General features: G+C 43.6%; 2 protein-coding genes across 7 annotated transcripts in view; both read right to left on the reverse strand.

Annotated features, from left to right (window-relative positions):
• axin2 (axin 2 (conductin, axil)) overlaps positions 1-7,980 on the reverse strand; it is a 19,323-nt gene extending 11,343 nt beyond the window's left edge. The window contains exons 1-2 of one of the 3 annotated variants that reach the window (XM_020619830.1): positions 3,870-7,980; positions 1,283-2,207 (exon numbers count right to left, since the gene is read on the reverse strand). In XM_020619830.1, the coding sequence (XP_020475486.1) occupies positions 1,283-2,091 (809 nt within the window). In that variant the 5' untranslated portion in view covers positions 2,092-2,207; positions 3,870-7,980. The other 2 variants (XM_020619828.1, XM_020619829.1) reach the window with 2 other exon arrangements.
• Positions 7,981-11,882: 3,902 nt separating this feature from the next.
• Positions 11,883-20,520, reverse strand: part of cep112 (centrosomal protein 112) — a 99,012-nt gene continuing 90,374 nt past the window's right edge. For all 4 annotated transcript variants that reach the window (XM_020619846.1, XM_020619847.1, XM_020619848.1 and 1 more), the window contains 3 exons: positions 14,391-14,492; positions 12,744-12,808; positions 11,883-12,206 (listed from right to left, as the gene is read on the reverse strand). In XM_020619846.1, coding sequence (XP_020475502.1) covers positions 12,155-12,206; positions 12,744-12,808; positions 14,391-14,492 — 219 coding nt within the window. In that variant the 3' untranslated portion in view covers positions 11,883-12,154. The remainder of the gene's footprint in view (positions 12,207-12,743; positions 12,809-14,390; positions 14,493-20,520) is intronic.

The raw sequence follows: 20,520 nt of genomic DNA on the forward strand, positions 1-20,520 counted from the left end.
CTTTCCTCAGCATACATCTCCCGCTGAGTATGCATTCTTCCCGTGGCACAGGAGGAGGAGAAAAGGGGGCAGTGACCAGAATTTTTTTTAAAAGTGTAGAGCGGAAGCATAAGAGTGTGTTGAAGAAGAAGAAAAAAAAAAGCAATGAGAAAAAGGGGGGTCTCCGTGCAGAGGGGAAACACTTGGCATGGCTAAAGCTGTATACCCCAGCTCCGGGCTGACCTTCAGAATGGCTTGCACAGAGCCAGGTATTTAACACAGCTGGCCTTGCATTCTTCCTTCCCTGTCTCTCTCTCTCTCACCCCCCCATATAGCCTCCTTCCCTTTCTTTCAGGAGTTGCACTGCCGCTCCTAATACCCCCCTCACTCCTTTCCATTCCTTTTCCCCTCACTTTTGCTCCAAAAGCAAGCCTCATAGTCCCCATCCCTGAGTTTTCAAAAGGATGAAAGATAAAAGTGGAGAAGCCAGGGGGTGGGGGGCAACAGAGGAGGGGATCAGAAGAGAACTAACGCAAACAAGAGAGAAGAAGAAAGTGAGAGGGCTGCGGTGGGGAGGTGGTGGTGTTGATTCTGTACTGTAGCTGCTGCCATTTAGGGTTTGCTTTCTTTTTCCTTTAAATAAAACTTTAGTCGGATGAGAAGAGGTGAGGAGAGGGAAGCAGAAAAGACAGAAACAAGTTCCACATGTTGTGAATGTCTTGGGTGACAATGGGAGGGCAGAGAAAGGCACCAGTCTGGCAAACAGGCATCACACTAAAGGAAAGTGGGATGTGAACAACCCGCCACTCCTACCAACACATTTGCTGTCTGTTCTCCAGAGAAGATAGCTGTCAGCTGTCATTGCCTGTCCTACCCATTACAGAGGTTAAAATTAAGTTTGAGATGTTGTGCCCCATTAGCTACCGAGCATCTATTCCAATGTGCCATCAACAGATCTGCTATAGATTTATATCTACGAGGACAGTGAAGGCACAGTACAGCAATGTCATCATCCATTATTTGCCGGTTGGGGTCAGAGTTAGCCGTGTTCTGCCAACTTTTTATTCTGCAGAACTACTTCAAAGCTGCAGAAATCCAGGCCAGTGCCAGCAGAGGGCTGGTGAGAGCAGCCAGAGAGTGAAGAAGTGACAGACCATTTGCTACAAACTTAGAAACCCTGAAGTGAAGAGTGGGAAACTTGTGCTCTAGAAAAACGCATAACATTAGACTATATTGATTAGTAGTCTACTTATGTGCAGCTGGTTCTGAAGCTAAACACAATTTAAAGCTGGTGCAGCCATACCTGTATCCCCTCTCCATCACCTCCACCGTCCTCATGGACACGGGGGCCCTGTGCGCCTTTACTGACAGTCCAACCAGCGCTTTGGCTTTAAAATCACAACTCCACTCCTCCTCTTCATTGAGCGTTGGCAGGTATCCACATACAACTTTCAGGTCGCCCAACCCGTTCGAGGTGACGTGATTCGGGTTTTCTCCACCAGTCCTCACATACTCGAGATAAATGTCAGAGGTCAGAAACATCTGGTATGCGTTCTCCTCCATGTTGGTTTGGATCTCGGTCTGCGCCTGGTCGAACATTGCCGAGTCTATGTGCTGCTTCTTGATATTATCCCGAATGAATGTTTTAGTCGCGGGCTTGAGCTGCTTGGCAACAACGCTGTTGTTTTCAATGTAGCGCTTGTAAATTGCTTTGGCGACTCTCTGCGTTTTGGTATCCTTGAGGTCCATTTGCCTGAAGCCATTGCATGCGAACCAAAAGTCTAGAGTATCGGCACATTTCTCTCGCTCCAAGAATGTCCTAAAAAGAAGAGCCCCATCCTGATCCCCGAGGAGAGAGTGCAAAGACTTTGTCCACCGAGAAAGAGGTGAATCCGGGGAGGCGCTCCCCTCTGGCTCCCCAAGACCATCCTCGTTCCTCCTCGCCGAGGTACCCGGAGAGCCGAGCAAAACCGATTTGGGGGGTTCCAGGGATTTCACCATAGCGAGTTTGCCAGGGTAGCAGGGCGCCTCGCCCTCCTCCCCAGGCACTGGGGGTCGAGGAGCATCTTCTCGGAAACTACTGGCGCTGTGGTCCGTAAACACCCGGCTCATGGCTCTGAAGGCGCCAGGAGCGAGTGTGAGTGTTGTCCGCCTCCTCTGAGCTTCTACTGTAACGTCCTCACTCTCTTATGTCAGCGGGGGAGCTTCTCTGGCTGCTCGTCTCCTCTCTGAAACACACAGAAGAGATCTAATCAAAACCAGATCCGCCCCAACTTCAAAGTGTCTCTTCAGACCCTCACAGAGTTTTACTGAAAAACACGGTTAGTTCCCAGAAAACGCTGCATAAACGGCTGCTCTCCACATCTCAGCCTGGAACGTGATTTCTACAGATGCGCTACTTAGGACGCGAATTAACAAGAATTTAACAGTGATCCTGCCTAGTGGAAAACCACCGAAAAAGACATTTACATCGTTTTCCATTTCGCCTACAACACGAGAAATTGCTACTGGCTTTTGAAGTGGACACCATTAATAAGTAATTTATCCATAAAAACGCCAGAATTCGTCTTTTTTGGCGCTTATCACGCCGCTGGGTTAGAGGATTTCTGTCCACTTTATTTAAATGACTGTGTAGACATTTCTACATCTCATCACAAGCGACTTAAGTTATGTCAAATCGATCCTCCCCGTGAATACCTGTAGGACACCGATGTGGGGCCAAACTGGAAGAGATCGACAAACGTGACCAAAATATCTGATGGAGTCTGCTGCTGTGTGTTTGGTGTAGCCTGCCACTCACTGCTACAAGATCAGATGTTTAAAAAAACAAACTAATCCAGTTATCTGTTGTTCCATGTGCCTACTACAACGCCTGGCATCAGTTTTACCTTGTATCAGCCTCTGATGTGCAACATTTTCAGATGCCACTTTGTATCACTGCGCACGGTTACACCGCTCCAGTGTTAAACTTGTCAGAAAGCAGCCCCAGGCACAGCCATGAATCAAAACCTTGCAATGGGCTTCTCGAAGCAAATAACCAATTCAACACTGTAGATTAACCAGGAGACCGCGTACGTTACAGCCCGATCTATTTAATACGGCCTCACAGTCAGTCAAAGTTTCTTTAAGGCAAAACAACCCCTCTAACGTCCAATCCCAACTACACCAAGGATGTTGAGTGGGAGGAATCCCACAAAAAAGAAACCAGTACTTAGATATTTCTACCTTAACTTTAAATGTGAAATGAAACAAATGTCGAAAAGAAAATGGAGTAAACGCTACAGAAAGGACTCTGTGCGTTTTTTGGTCTTTAAACGTTGGAAAAGCGCCTAATTTGCCCCACAGCGTTGGGCTACTTCAAAGCCGAGGCAGCAGCACATCAAAGGGACTCCAACGGGGGCCAGTTTGAGGAGGCACTCACTCTTGTAACTTACCATCGATCCACGAGTTCTCGCCTCAAGATTAAACCCTTGTTTTTATCCACACGAAAAGCGCGTATAATCCACAGTGCTCGCCTGCGCAACGCGTCCACATAAGAGTCCGTTCAAGTCTGAGCCGGTTTACGAAGAGAAAATACATTCGAGAGGGAAAAATACAGCTATTCTCCCTCCTCTTTTTCCTCCTCCCTATGGTTTCAGGCTGCCATGCCGCTCTGTAGGTCTCTCCCGTAGGCGACTCCAACACCAACTGAACCGAGAGGCTGGAGCAGCGCACTTCAAAGTAAAGAGCCGACTGCCGGGTCCCGGCAGCTGCATAAAAAACAATTGGAGCCCGATGCCTCCTAATAAAGCAAAACGAGCGGCGCAGATTTAAAGATACGTTTCATCCACAGCGGCTGTAACGTATTTTAAAGGTTCCTTGGTTTATTCCTACACCTGCGACCCTTTTACCGCGGTTTGCCAATCTTTTCCCAGATCTCGAAGTTGCAGCTACATCGTGAGGACCTTATCAAAGACAAGCAATCTTGAGCCAACTCCCTGAGGCTTTGGAGCGTCAGAAGTAACTGATCTGCCGCCCCAGTGGCATTATCGCTACAATCCCTCTGTTGCTACATAAACTTTAAAGACGCAGGGATCTTTTCTTTTCAAGATCCGCATAGTTCTCCAGATTAACCCGCTGGAATCCCGAGGACGCACAATGCATGCACCAGCGTGTATCAAATAGCATATTTATATCATCATATGAATTTTTTTGGTCACATAATAAGAAGACAAAGACCCAGTATAATAAAGAACCTATTATATGGACCCCCTTAAGAAACTCAGTTGAAAGGACAGAACCACAGGTCAGTGCCCTTGCTTCAGGATTTAAAGAAGGACATAAGTTCTCTAACTCAGGCTCGAAAACATGCTTTTTAAATAACAGTGACTTTAATCATCCTCACTTGTCATTAAGATACAGCCTGTTGCAAGAAGAAATCAAATCACAGTGGTGCTTTTACTCCACAGCTCCCACCAGTGGCAATAAGAGCACATGCACATTAGAACATCTGTTCACTGAGGGCATGTTTATCATACCACGCAAACAACAGAAGAGTTGCTTCTCTCCTCAGCTCTGACTGTGCATCCTCCTTAACAGCAGCATGAGAGAACGTAAACAGGAGTAAAAAGCCTATAGACAGCTCAGACATTCAATACACACCCATTCACTGGTCCGACTGGGAGGAGATGTTTGGTTACACACAGCAACGCACATTTTGGACTCTGCACTTTGCTTTATTTGTACTGGACTGGTTACAATCAGTGACGTTAATAGTGTTTATAGAACAGAGTCAGCAGTGTTTTAGTTAGCATTTCAAATGAGCCACCACAGGGGACTCTTTATGTAAGATGACTGGCTATATTCTTGAAAGAGAGACAGTAGATGTCTGTGTGTCCTAGTTGTCTCAGAGGACAGGGGTTCAAAAAGTACACAGCACAAAGACAGCAAACATCTTGATCAGCCTGTTTGCTAAAGGTGCTATGAAACTTTCTCTCTTGCTGCCTCACTTCCCATCAAGGTTAAATTGCTCTTGAAGTTGCCACGATGATTAACAGATTACTCATCATTCAAAGCTGCTTTATTGCCTTCAAATACTGTGTGCTCTTATCACGAAACATCAAACTCACTGTCCCAGCAAAAGAGGAACAGCAGTGATTCCCAACCAGAGGCAGCTACACTGTCTCCTGCACCCTAGGGTATTTCTGCAGCTGCTTATGGAGAGGCTGTGCAGTCTATATGATTTGAATAAAAAATATATAGCCTATCCACTTAGTGAGTTAGCTGCAACACCAGGGTACTGTAGTCAAAAGCATGTGAGCAGGGTGGAAAGCTAACTAAAGGTAATAGATAAATGATTGGAACAGATGGATAAACGTAACTTATCAGTGGATTCGTTGTTAAACTGCATAGCTAAACATAACAAATAAGTAGTCGAAATAGCTAGAAGTAATGGCCAAATGGTTAAAATAGTTAAAGGTAACAGATGAACAGTTGAAATTAGCAGCTACAAGTAATTGATGGTTGAAACAAACAGCAGTGTCAGCAGTATTTGAGTTCATCTCATGGGTATGTCTGACAAATAAGCAGAACAACTTTAAAGATCAAGGTAGGAAACAACCATGCCAGATTTGAGACACTAATGACCCTGAATTTCCCTCAGGATCAATAAAGTATATACCGATCTATCTATGACTCACAAGTAAAACAAGTCTGCACAAACGCCATTCCTAAAAGCTCATCTCCACAGTGTGGGTCTCTCTAGGTGTACAGGTCATGTGGCTAATACACAGAGTGTTACCCAGACAGTGTCAGGCTTTGTTAACTTTGGAGGGTCATGGCTCAGCTCTGACAGTAAACACACCAGGGTGGAAACCATCACCATGGCGATTTGTGCAGACCCCCTGCCAGTACCAGGGGCCAGTTGTGCCCTCATGTCCTGCCTTGTCTACCCCCTCCATGGCTTATGGGAGGTCGCCATAGGTTGGGCCTTCCCTGCTGCCCCTCAGGAGCTGACCCCAGGTCTGTAAGTGGCCTGAGACCAGGGGGCCCTTTTTTATAGGACCAGGAGCCAAGGGGTGAGAGGTTATGGGGTGTAACGGTGTCTCTGTTTGGGAAGATATTATTACAGGGACAGGTCAAATTCAGTCTGACTACAAAGAGCACTATAAATAGAGTTGTAAGGGCAGCATAAATCACTTATGGGCCCAATCAGTTCACACACAAAGCAACGTTTCTATGATTATCTAAAGTCATATTTGATGAAAAACAACTTAAGAAGAGTAAACGTGTTTAACATATGGTCTCCTGAGCAACTTTGTCCTGTCATATCTCCTGCTGGCCACCTCAGCTGCAGTCATAAACAGAGTGTGTCCTCTCTGTGATCAGTAACTGCTCTCAATTACAGCATTGTGTGCTGCTCCTTTCGGCTTGGGGTTAAACTCTGTGCAGACCTCTTTGAAGTACTCATCCCTTTATCTCAAGCCAGAGCCAAGAATTTGGGGGAGGACAATGGAAAATGAAACTAAGAGGAAAGCTCATGGCAATTATCATCCAGGGCCATGAGGAAGAAGTCGGCTTACACAGACAGATAGAGAGAGAGAGAGAGCAGATAAAGTGAGCAGGAGACAACCGATGCAGGACGGGGGTTACCGTTTCAAGTTTGTTTAGTGTGTACACACCCCAGGCAACAACCGGCTGCCCAGAGAGGAAATGGAGGCTACCTCTTCAAACTGGGTGACAACAGGGGGACAATGGCCTCTGAAGGGTGCAAGGAGCTGATGAGAGGAGCTGTGATGGTGTTGGCGCAACAACCATCTAACTTAAGTGAGGCCTAAAGAGTTGAAGAAGAGGATGGGAGTAGAAGGATAAATGACAACAGAGGGAGAAGTGCTGTTGTCAGCAGAATCAAATGGCATGCAGAGAGCTAGGGAAGATACAATTAAAGTGTGGAGTTAAGACGGGCTTTGAAGTTGGACATGGTGCATAATACCCTTAAAAGTTAAGGAAGGGCAACAATTTGACAGTTTGTTACGGGGCTGAACGGAGAGGGGGGTGTTGTTTTGGAAAAGGCCCAGTTTGAGGGAAGTGTAGCTGGATTTCAGGCACCGCTTGGCCCCAGAAGGATGAGTTTTTGCAAAACAGAGAGTGTAACGTGCAAGTGGGAGTCAGAGCCTACCTGTGCATTTTGATGATGGGGATGTGTGTGTGTGAAAGATGGAAGAAGGTAAAGAGAGATGCGCCAGGGAGAGTGGAATAGGGAGCGAGACAGGTGAAAGAGAAAAGACTATGAAGAAAGGAGGAGACTTGGAATAGGTAGGGAATTGGTAGCAATGAGAAGAAATAAAAGAGAAGCAAAAAACGGGGGTGGTGTTGAAGGTTATTTATTGGTTTTTCCCTTCGTTTTAATCCCATTTTGCGCTTGACTTTTAAGTCTACCAATGTATAGAAACAATGTCGGATGCACTGTCTAATCCCGTTTGGGCCATGAAGCTCACTCCAAACTGACAGTAATGACTTTCATTTCCTCTGCCGCTCACACTGAAGCACCATGCAGACGCTGCACAGGCCAGACACCTGTGCTCCACCATGCTTGACAGGACAGCGAGAATCGATCTTAGCCTGAACTCTGGGCTCCCTGACTCATCCTTAATCCATCACTTTAACCTCTTCTTCCTCTTCCCTGACTTAGGAGTGCAGGGGTCCCAGACCGTTAAGGTGATTAACGTGCTCATTCATTCAACAGACATTAGATTTTTATCTCTTTCCACACTTCCTATTCCTCCATTAGAGAGGTGTGTGACGTATCACTGGTGTGAGCACCAACAGAAACGTGCTGTGATGGGGCCAGGCTCTTGACAAGAAGATTATCGGTAATGTTTATCACATTCAGACAAGCACCATGTCCCCAAGACAGCAGTCAATTTGAAAAAGCAGAATGGAGATGCTGAACACTGAAAAATACAAATTTCACTTTTCAGGTGTCCAAGTGCAGATCATCTGGGCAAGAGGTGGGGCACTGGACAGGTCGCCAGTCTGTCACAGGGCTGACATGTAGACAAATAACTACACACACTGACTCCTAACGGCAATTTAGAGTCACCAGTCAACCTAAGCTGCATGTCTTTGGACTGTGGGAGGAAGCTGGAGAGAGCCCATGCAGACACAGGGAGAACATGCAAACCCGGGCTCAAACTGAGAACCTTCTTGCTGTGAGGCCACAGCGCTAACCACTGTGCCACGCTTTCACCCATTCGCACTCCCAAGCAGTCACACACTGGTGACATCAACGGGAACAACTGGGGGTTCAGTGTCTTGCTGGGTGACACTGCGATGTGTTACCGCTAATTTACCGGTTACTGCTAATTTTCCGGTTAGGAGACGACCCGCTCTACCTCCTGAGCCACAGCCGCCCCAACATTAGTGCAGGTGTGGCCCTTATCTACTCACCCATTACCACTTTTAGTGCAAGAACTTGTGTATAATATGGAAAGAGGATGTGAGAAAGTGCGAGACAGAGATGCCAAATTCCCAGACACAGGGCAAGTGATACAGAAAAACCTCCTACACTGTCTTCTGTCCCTCTGCTCAACCCACACTATCAGTCCAGACAGCAGAGTCATGCCTCAATCACGCAAACAACCTACTACCCACCTTCTAACCCACTTATTCTCAAATCAGCTGCATATCTTTTTCATAGCTCTTGTTGTGTTTGAGTGACAAGGCTGAGAAAAAAGGAAAAAAAAAATCACTGCCGTAAATACGGAAGGAACAAAGAGAGAAAAATACAAGCTAGGAGAGAGAGACAAAGACAGATGAGGCAGAAAACATGATGGAAGACAGAATAAATAGTGTAAGTGAAATGTGTTCAGGGTATTTTGTGTGTGTGTGTTGTGTGAGAAGCATCGGTGATAAGTTTATCTATTCGAGCAGCGTACAGCAGCCAAAGACAAGCCTCTTAGGGTCTGACTCAGACAACAGCTCTATAAAAAGATCCAGTGACACATGAATCACATACAGTAACTTTGTCAATCACTCACTGATGCACAGTCAATCCCAGAGTCCTGTCACAAGGGCTCAGTGAAGCGCACACACCACAAATTACAAGTGTAACTGTAACAAGCAGAGAAGAGGCAGCGAATGACCTCAAATCAATGTATTAGATAGCTGATTAGAAACTACTGCAGTCTTTGAACTCCTGTCCTCAAACAACCTTGGTGATATTGCACATGAAAACTTAAAAACTAAATCTGGTTTCAGGTTCCGCAGCACAGCAACTTAAAGAGAAACCACAGTTGCTCTACATTTCTGATTCGGTGTCATACAGCAGATTTGACCTTGTGTGCAGTGGAAGTTGTGCAAACAATGAAACCTTAAATCCTTCAGTTGAAGCAAACATGAAAATTACCCAAAGTTCACATGGACCAGTGTCACACCAGCAGTGAGCACTAGCACTAAGCAAGAATATGGTGGATGAGTGGACACCTTGGGCGCTCCCAGACCGTCCTTTACTGTTGTCCCACAACAATCCATTGTCTGATGTGGAGATAAGTGACAGGAAGAGAGGACTTTGATCCTTAATGGGTCCATGTGGAAGTGAGATTCATGGCTTGTATTTACACAAGCACAACAGAGGTTATTTTGGTAGTAGACAATTGATTAGAGTGAAACTACATCAGAATAGCAACACAGGTTAAAGGGCAGGCTATGGCCTGAGCCTATTTGGGTGTAAATAAGGAAAACACGGGCTAACGAGCACCAAATAGCTTTAACCGTATCAGCAGCTTCATGTAAAGTTGAACCACAAGTTGTTTTTACACAGAGATCCCGCCGTACTACTGTCCCAGAGGGCTGCCACTATCCCGCTCTTGTACTGTTCATACAGATCTAAGGGCGGTATGATGGCCAGCCAGCCTGTGAATTCAGATGGAAGGCCGGCATTCTGCACCAGAAGTGATACATGACATCGCTCTGTGTCAACTGTCACATAAATTTTGCGCCAGTAGCCCAAAAGCCGAAAGAACAATGTCAGCAGAAATAAATGCAAATGTAGCTTTGTTGGTTCTTCAAGCATGTTTTTTTTCCACTTCACACAAAATTGGTTAGCGTGTTTCTTGTTATGTGTGCTAATGTTCTGAGTAATAACTACAGTCAATGTGTTTGTGACATCAGGAATGATGTCACACCGGTGATAGTGTTGCACACATTATGCCATCAAAACGTAGCACTTGGTCCTGGACCGCCAGTTCACCCTTTCTGCACAGGGCACGTCTGCCCTTTGTTTCACCTCTGGTACTACCTCCCAAGGCGGAACGAAAATGGCCTGCCATCCTGGGTTCCTCAGGAAATGGTATTAAGGCGTACCAATCCTGCCTTGAAAGGGCAGTGCGTACAGGGCTACAAACTGTTTTAAATGAAGTGTTTTTTGGATCATCTAACAGTATCTAAAACATCCTTTCTAAGGGTAGAACTGGACTGAGTCCAAGACTTTGTGTACAAGCTCAGGTAGGTATGAAACACATGTGTATATCTGATTGGATCTAATGGTGAAGTGAAGGAAGGCTTACTGTACATGGTATCTGTGGTTTAGTATACTGTCCTTATATTATTGTCTTTCTATGGTTAGCCTAGCTGCAAACATAACATGAAATCAAGAGAATCTGGAGACAATCCATGAAAAAGATGCATGCCTGGTTAAAAGACTCTTCCAACACCTCTTCCAAAAATGTCTATGTCCTTTTTTGGTGTAACACTACTCTTTATCCCCTTTTGTGTGATTTATTGGGTCAAAACTAAGAAATGCAATGAAATGCAAGACTCAGGCTTCAGCCTTAAAACAGGTTATACCACGTGTACGTTCTAGTTCATTTGAAGCATACTGAGGCTGTTACTGATGCACAAATCTAATCACGTATACACTACATGCGAACATGTCCACTAGAATTGCTTACATGCACACAAGTGCACATCATGTAATGTATGGTGCTGTTATGAATCCTCTGTGCGCTTCTTCCAGAAATAACAGACTTTGTGCTGAAAGACTAAATTCCTGTTTCTCAGATGTCGACGTGATAGCCCTCTCTCCTCTCGTCTTTCTTTTTGTTTCTTCTCCCCGTCTTGCTCTCCCTGCCTGGCCAGCAGAATCAGCACATCAAATAAACACAGAGCAAGGTATAGTGTTTCGTTTGGAGACAGCAGAAAAGGTCACGGACAATGGGAACACGTGGAAGTGCGTGAACTGCGGGTGTAAAAAGAAAACAATTCCAATGCAAATAAGTGTGGGGAACCCATTGAAATCAAATCTGACTGGAATATATTAATTTCTTTTGAAATGATCAGAATTCAAGCCCATGCATTCCTCACCTACCAGAAACGCAGAATACCAGCGGATGGGGGCTCAATTATCATTGGTTCATCATAAAACCTTCGGAGGAGAGCTGGAGATACGGTGGCCATTTTGTGAACTCTGGTCTGATTAATTTGACTTTGGTTTGAGTGGAGCTGCTGGTAAAACACAAGGTGGTGGCAGAGGGGGAAACACTGGGCTCAAGGACTGTAGCATTTGGCTTGAGGTTCAAACAGTCCACTTGCTGTGCTCTTTATATGAACCAACCACAAACCCCCAACTACTCTTTACAGTTCAAATGGGGACTTGAGCACAAAGGCGATGCAAAATAGTGCTGGGGGAAAGGGGGATTCAAGGTCTTTGACTTTAGTGTACAGTTACACAGCCAGGCTGGTTAACATGCGGGCTGTGGTCATATAAAAACAAGGGCAACAGCATGACTTCCCTTAATTGACAGATTAATTATAAGCTTATGCCTATAAGGTATTTGAAGAAAATGAAAAACATGCTTAAAGGAAAAAACGTAGCATGACAGAAAATGATGCAAAGTCTTTTATTAAAATTATGCATTTTTGAGAGGCTATGGAAACTGATATCAAATATCAGTAACAATGATATCAAGTTAATGATGTAAACAATATAAAACTGAACAATTTAACTAGCTGGGTACATGCAAATATTGTTTTTTCAATGAGACAAAACAAAACTGAAAATATGACAATGAATAAATAGCTCATATGTAAACTTGTGGGAGGTGACAGCACATCAAACTAAAAGATGACTGGTCCAGTGGTGTGACAGGTGTGTAAAATACTTGTAACAGTCAGCAATGCTCACATCTGACTGGATGTCTTATCCTTTATGCCCCAGTGCAGGGTCAGGCTGTGGTTCTCCAGTGGTGAACCTGTATAGAAACAGCTGGGTTATATCAACAGGAAACCATTAAACCAACACAATAATGTTTGTGCATCGATTCTGAAGAAAGCCAGTCACTTTATGCTGTGAGGCAGAGGACAGTGAAATAACTGGTTAATTACTGTGCATGACTGACAGTCCTGAGAGATGTTTTCAGAGATGTAAGCGGCAGCATCGTTTGACTAAACCTCTTATCAGTGAGTATGTATAGGTGCTTTTCATAAAAACATAAATGGCTCTTTAAGTATGACAGATTGGAGCCAAATCAAAGCCCTCAGGGCTGGAAGCTGTCATAGTCAAAGACAAGACTTCCTCTAATGTACTCCATCTGCACCATTAAGGTGTACTGTAAGCCCATTAGCCATTCTGGATGTTCATACTTATCTGTACTCACTGTCTGAGTTACAATAGCAAAGCATTTGAACATATGCATATATGCATTTTACAGAAGTGTAAACTTTCACATGAACTACGTACACGCACATATGCACCCATGTTTCTATACAGTCTAAACGATCATGCTAACCTCCTGCTGCGAGAGGCATCCAGGTCTTCCTGTAGCACAGACGCTCTCTTCTGAAGGAAGTTAACCTGCAACACAGACACAGTGCAAAGTTTGGTACAACATGAATTCACTCTGATTACATGTGTGATCAGAGTGAGGGAAGCAGGACACCAGAGAGAGTACAACATGTATGAGGATGCCGATATGGGCAGTGGAGAAGGTAGACAGCTTTGATTCAGTTGTGCTTCTGGGTGGAGGGTTTTAGCTAAGAAGAAAAAAGTGGAAGAAAGGCTTAGCTGCTGAGCCCAGGGGTCGGGACAGCACGGGCTGTAGGTCAGAAGATAAGGGCAACGGGGTTACGCCACACAGGGACAGAGGGAAGATTATGAGCCAGCTTAGTTGAGGTTAGGACATTGTGAGAGGAGGCAGCAATATTCTTTTGTTTGGTTACAAAGCATGAGTTTATTTACAAAGTGTCTTTGACTAAAGTGAAAATAAACTCCATCTACATTTTTACACAGCATGTAGAGCCTGGCAGAATAATCACAGCTCCAAAAGGATCTGTATTGTTCTGGGACTACATTCCTTTCTGTGGGGGAGACCTCAGTAAAGGTCTAGCATTTCATCTGGCACTTCACAGGGGTGAAGTATGTACAAAACCCCACTGAAATGTGGTCAGATGCCTCCAGAGACATGAAAGCTCTCCCCACCGTTTTTTCCCCTGTGAAAAAATAATGCACTTTAATGTGCAAAACACAAGACGTTAATGAGAGGAGTGACTGCTCTGGTTACGAATTCCGTTTTAGGAACACGTGATCACAGAGCTGTGGTCTGTGCACTGAAATGGGATCTTGGAAGACCTTTTTTGACCAAGGCAGAGGTTTATGCTGAGCCCACTTTATAGAAGCTTGTGCAGGATCTTAACATTATTACAGAAAAGCCAATTTTACAGTTTTAAATGCAGAGAAAATGAAAGTCCTTTATTGCAGTTTAGTGGACGACATGGCTACATGAGTGTGTCTATGATTAAGTGCCGTACCAGAACCATACATAAGACATCTTTGGTCGCATGCAAACAAGTAAGACTGGCATGTTTCTACCTGTCTGACTGATTAAAACAGAGTAGCAAAACAGTAACACATCAGTTGGGCTCTTGTAAACAAACATTTTATATGTGACTTTTCAATTTACACTGCAAGGACGGAGTCTTTGTTATAAAGCGGGCGTCCTTGAGCAGGCTGGGTTTCAGTACCCTGCTCACTTAAACCTGGTACTTTGTGCTGCAAACTCATGATTTCACCCCACTGCCCCTTAATTCATAGTCTAATTTCCAATCACAACCGGTTCCTCTGGCTGAGTGAACCTGCAGGGAATTAATAGGTAGAGGGTTACTTATGGTAGTGGTTTTATTAAACACAGCCTAAATAAGAAAAAGGACTGAAATGTTAGATATTTGTGAATTATGTTTAGATACAGTAAAAGGAGAAGTGTTTAGGTTAACCTAGAAAAACTAGACTGCATTGGGTAAAATCATAGAAAAGGTATGAATAAATGGAGAAGGAAGAATGTTTTGCAGACTGAGACCATTTTTAACATTACTGAAACTCAGCAGATTGAATATGTTTGGCATGTTTGTACTAGTCTCGCCTGTAACTGATCATTTTTCACCTGAGCTTTCAGAGAGGTGATGGTGTCCTCCAGTTCCTGTCGGAGCTCAGCCGGCATCAAACCTTTGATTTTCTCTTCGTACTCCTGACGCACCACAGTCACCTGAGCAAACAGAGGGAGGACAAATAGCGCTGGAGAATGTAATGTAATCAGGACATTTACAGATATGCACGATCCAGACACACATGCAGTCACCTGCACAGACATTATACACTGAAAAGCGCATCTGAAGTCTGATGTTTCACCTCTCATCCGAGACGCTTCTTCTGAAAAGTGTGATCTTCATTTGCATTATTGTCATTTGTTGGTCTATTTGGGGTAAAAAAAAATTTCTTTGACACAAAGAATGTTCAACACATGAGAAAGAGGTTCACTGTAAAGCCAACTGATAATATTAATCAATTAAATTAGTCAGTCATTATATCTGTAATCCTTTGATATCATTGCTTCCCATTTACATGCACGCCTGTATGTATGTATGCACTTCCAGACACGATGGCTAAATAAATACCTCCCCTTGCAGGAGGTGCACACACTTACACACAGACAGTGGGTATTCCCTCTTTATTCATGGCTCAGAGTATTCCCTCACCCTTCACATCTCCACAGGGGGTCCGCAGGCTGCACAACACCCCCTACCGGCTGCTGATGATTACAGCCAGATCTGACGCTGTGCTTTTATGGGCTCGGCACAGCTGGGTTTGGAAAAGGACAGGGCCCTTCTGGAGGGCACAACACATTAAATGCAGCAGCATCTAAACTGCTAGCTAGCTCGCTAGCTCCACTGGGGAGGACTAGAGGAAGTCTGTCTGGGGCTAAATTGCACTCCATTAAACCAGAGTCTGATTACAGACGTTACCCACAAACACACATGGATGGATGCACGCACACACATGCACAGAGCTTTTGCAGCTTTGTAAAAGCATTTTCAGCATTGCTGAATCAATTAATTCAGAGCTTGATGAATAGTTTATCGAGCTCGAGGAAACAACAGGGGCTGTGAAAAGCAACAGTTTTCATTCACATATTTCAAGGTGTAACCAGGAGAGAGTTTGAGCTTTTTAACCAAACATAATGTTCTCAGAGCCAAAGTCCAGCTAGCATTAAGAATATCTGCACACTCACTCACTCCTCAGTCTGGTCTTTCAAGAGAGCATGAATGAGGTGAGATGGAGGGAAAAAGATGGGTTTTCCAAAAATAATTTTCTTGTTGTGGATTTAACTGATTGTTCTGACTTTGGCTAATTAATCTTCCTGGGCACAATGAAAGGGATTGGGAAGCACTTCAAAGCAACCCCAGTATAAATGATTCCAACATGAAACAGCTCGCTTTGTCTCAACACAGCGTGCAGTAGATTAGCCTGCTACAACTTTGCCAATTTTTCAGGCTCCTTCTGCCCTATTCATTTTAAAGAGTGGGGCCAATAACACTGGGTTCAGAGTCCATCAGTTTACAGATATATGTATTTTTCTCACTGCATAAGAATGAAACCAAGGATAATTTGAAAGTGACTTTCAAACAAGTGGCAGGAAAGGGTCTCACAAGCTTTAATTTGAATGTCCAGGACTTAAAAAATGAGCTGAAGCTATGGGAGTGCAGATTTTCTAAATATCTATCTCTATCTATAGCAGCTTCTGTAGTCATAACAAAATCGAAAGCCAAGACAAAACACACTCTACTACCTCAGACCAGAGCAATAAACAATGGTTGAATAAATACATCCCTTACCAACCACTCTTGAATTTAAGTCTTAAATTTTTCAAAAGCCAAGCTCCTTAGTTTTGCATTCTTGGTTCATGTATGATGCAGTCATCGCTGCAATGAGAGATCCGCTCTGCCTAAATTACAAGCTCCTTTGTGGCAATGCTGTCTCCATTTTCCGTCCCATACATTAAAATGGGCAAAGCTGAAATGGCATATTCACCGGGACTCACAGAGAGCTACAGGATGACTGGATGGTGTAAATACAGTCCATCAGACTAGGCAAGCCATGAAGGTTTGCTTTAGCAACAACAATAGGGAGAAGTCCAAACTACAATTCATGTAGCTTATTATGTGAAACATTACGTTCACATATCTAGCGTTTGTTCTAATGGCTTCATGGTCAAAATGGTTCTATTATAAATGTTATGTTGTGTTCTCTGCTTATCCATCACTGTCCAAACAGGCCAGGAACAGACTCCAGCGGACAGTCAGGACTACAGAAAAGATCATCGGTGGCAGCCTGCCCTCCATGGAGGACCTGTACATCTCACGGGTCAAAAAGAGGGCAGAGAAGATTTCTGTAGACCCCTGACATGCTGGACACAAACAGTTTGAACTGCTCCCCTCTGGACGGCGCTACGGCGCACGCCAACACACAAGGACAGTTTCTTCCCTAGGGCATCACTCTTGTGAACAGTTAATTCATGTTTATAAATATATATACTGTATATAACAAGATACAGCAAACACCACAGTGCAATAACTTATAGATATAATCACTGTACATAAAATAGCTCATTTTTAACATGTATATACTGTATATGTACATATTTATCAATAGATGTTTTTTTTTACTTGTTATTCTGTTTTTCTGTTATTTGGTGCACATCGGGGGCCATTGAGCTGAAGTTAAATTCGCTGTATTTTAACATACAGTTTATGATAGATTCTTATTATAAAATAACCCCTGCATCACACATAGTGCATGTATAGTACATATGCAAAAATATGTACTGTGCTGTATATCTGCAATAACCTGAAAGCATTTGATATAGATTCCTGCTCTGGCTGCACTGTAGCAGACCAAAGCATTTCCAATCACATCTTTCCACAGCATGTCTAACTAAAGCTTAGCCAGAGTTTACGATGCAACGTGTGTGGGTGGAAGTGGCAGCCTTTTCAGTAACAACACATCTGTTGTGGTATGGTATGCTCGCCTAACAGATGTAGAAAAAAAAAAGCAGACAAGGACAGGTAAATACCAATTCAAAATGTCAGAATTCACCATCTTTCAACTGTGTTAAAATCCTAAACTGGTGGATCTCTCAAACTCCCCAAAGACGCCTGACTCCTTCCCAGAGAGACATTGCGCATTCAGCTTTGCATCTTCTCGCTTCTTCACAAATTTATTTTTCTCCATGCAAATACACATATTTCTCTTCATTCAACATCTTTTTACAGCAAAGACATGTTTTTTTTTTTGACAGGTGGCAGGAAGCATGTGACGGCCTCTGGAAAAAAAAAAAGCGTCCTCATCATCAGGACAAAAGATGGGTGCCTTTGAACAATACTGCTAATCAAAACCTCCATGAGGTTTTGGTCATTGATGAACTCCAGATGAGAGTGAGCAGGGAAGAAAGAGAGGAAGGGAAACACGGTTTTTCAAAGCCACGAAAAGGTACTTTGAATTTCTGGTAAAATCAGGTTTCATCTCCTAAGCTCTTTTTAAAAATGTGATTTTGTTTGCTCCTGATAAAGCATGTTTCTTGAGTTTTGAAGAATGCAAACAGTGGCAGTCATTTTCCCCTCCCAGTAATCGTAAAATGTCAACATTTCATCTATATATAGTCTTTAGATTGCAGTTTTGACTTTCCCTTGTGTTCGGTACTGTCACATGGTTTTTGACAGCTGCCAGCAGAAAGGAACAAGCTCTCAACACTTTGATCGTTCAAATGAAGTTTGTCACATTGTTGGGAAGCTTGATGTATGCTAATGAAGTTGGTGTGTGTGTGTGTGTGTGTGTGTGTGTGTGGGGGATGGGGTGTGTGGTTGTGTGGTTGGGGGATGAGTAGCTGCTAGACAGACATTTTTGATAAACCTCCTTGTTCCAAAGTGACAAAAACCTTGTCAGGAACAAGGGGGTATATCAAAAATGATGCCACTCATAAAGTTTGCACCTCCACATTCACTGAGTTGGCACTCAGACAGTTCACCAAGGAGCGATTTGAATTAACAATGCTTTGCTGCAAGAGGAGAAAAAAAGACACAGCTCCACCAAATGAAAACAGAAAGAAAAAAGGCAGGAGGAGATTAGAAGTCGCTACAGATCTTAGTGGAATTGTTAGAACTATGGGATGTATTGGTAGCTGCTGATGTAATGTGCCTCAAGAAAAACAGCACATAGGAAAATGACTGAACCTACAGAACATAAGTTCAACTTCTCTACATTTTTATGTCTGCTTCAAAACTGAAAACAACTACAGAAATGATTTTTTTTTTTAAATTTTACCAAACTTCCATGTTGCAGGAGGATACATCTCTGAAACTAGCACAGCTCACCATACCCACTGTATGATTATGTATTTATACAAAGAGCTGTACTCTTCAACATTCTGCTCCTTTCTTCAATGAGACCTGAAGCACACAGTGAGCTGCTGATCCGCCATTTTAGAATAGGGGAGCCTGTGAGGGCCCTGCAAATGTAAGGCACTCAACATCTGTGTGAAGTCTGGGCAGAAAGGCTGTTTTAGCATGTGAAGGACTTTATTACAAAGGCACGTCTTGACAGATAAACTTGGGCAAGGTAAGTATGAGGAGACTGAGGTCCTTAGGTTTATTATCATGAACAAACTAGAATTTCCGCCTCATGGTTGTCTGCCTCCGCCAACCAGTCAAGCTATGCTGTCTGTCCAGACTCATATAATATATGGAGTGAAGACTTAACAAGCATACTTTCTGGCAAAAGCTATCACTACAATGACATGTACGATTCTAATGAATAATTTCCAGTGAGAAACATGCTGTCTTCGCTTACAGACTATTTTTACAGACCAATACAGAGGACTGATTGAGAGGTTTGTCACATTGTGCAGTGAAAATCACCAGGAGCTCAGCAAAATCAATCAACTTGTGGAGGACTACCAGAGGAACAGGAGGCCATCAACATTTAAGCAGTTCATCCTTGAGTCTAAATGGACTCTTGTGCCAAAGTTGAAGAAATTTCCTCAAGGGATTCCTGAAATATTGTGTTCATGAGAATAGTACTGACGAATACTTTGACAACCCAAAAACACAATGGCTTCAGCCACAACTCTCGCCGGCATGAAGGCATAAAGACAATGTGTGCACACAATCATGCATAGAGGTGCTGCTGGTCTCAGGGTAGAGCACTGGGTAGATATGGCTCAAGTCTGACTCATTCCAGATCCTGCCACAGCTGGCCTGCCTGTTGAGGCATCTGATTTTAGCTCTGAGTTGGCTGATGCATAGCGATCCCTCCACTTTTATTCTACTATGGCTCACTTCCTGTTTGTGTCTCTGCTGCCAACTTTGTCAGAGCGAAACAATCTGTGGTAAATTAATGAAATGTGTTGGTGGCAGAGAATCACAAACTGTCAAGTATCTGAAATTGGTACCAAATGGTTAGACAGATTTTTGGTCTTGTTTACTCATTCTTTGCTCCAACATACTGCCTGGCTTAAATCGTAATGTTGCTGATTTTATAGCAGAAAGCAGCATTTTTGGTATCAGTACCAAAATTCCTATTTCTTACCGGTGCTGTATCAAAAAATTTCAACCATTCAACACTAAGCTCTATAAGCCACAAGCAGTAAGTATATTTTGAGAGTTGTAATGTACTTAATAAAAGTATAAATAGTAAATGGAAATACCATTAACAATAAATCAAGTCATGGGATTCTGCCAGACTTTGAAAAAACTGACCAATAAATCAATACACTGTGCCTTTGATCACTGATCACACAGTAACCAACACGTCCAAAACACATAAATGCAAAGCTAAAAAGAGCAACCCGAACACAAAATGATGTGATGTTATAGCAGGCAGGTTTAGAGGGCAGCTAAGTCACAGGAAACAGCGTGCGGCACCTGTGGGACTAGGTCAGTGTCCAACAGCTCTTAAAATCCTCTGATCCCTTCCTGCAGATTTATGGGGACGAGACACTGGGGTGTGTGACGAGTGTGTTAGGTGTGTACAAGGGTCAGTAGGCAGATCAGAGAGCTGAGTGCCTTTGGTGTACATACCAGGGTACAAAGACCAGCCTCCTGTGTGAGCTTAGTCATTAGTGCTTTCTTCTGTGTGTGTATGTCAAGGTCAAAACAGAACCTGATTAAAGGACATTCTGGAGAGCCATGGGGAGTGTGTGAGTGTGTGTGTGCATACAGAGGCCTCCCTCTGAACACAGC

The sequence above is a fragment of the Monopterus albus genome, unplaced genomic scaffold, assembly GCF_001952655.1.
Source record: "Monopterus albus unplaced genomic scaffold, M_albus_1.0 scaffold227.1, whole genome shotgun sequence".
Lineage (NCBI taxonomy): Eukaryota > Metazoa > Chordata > Actinopteri > Synbranchiformes > Synbranchidae > Monopterus > Monopterus albus.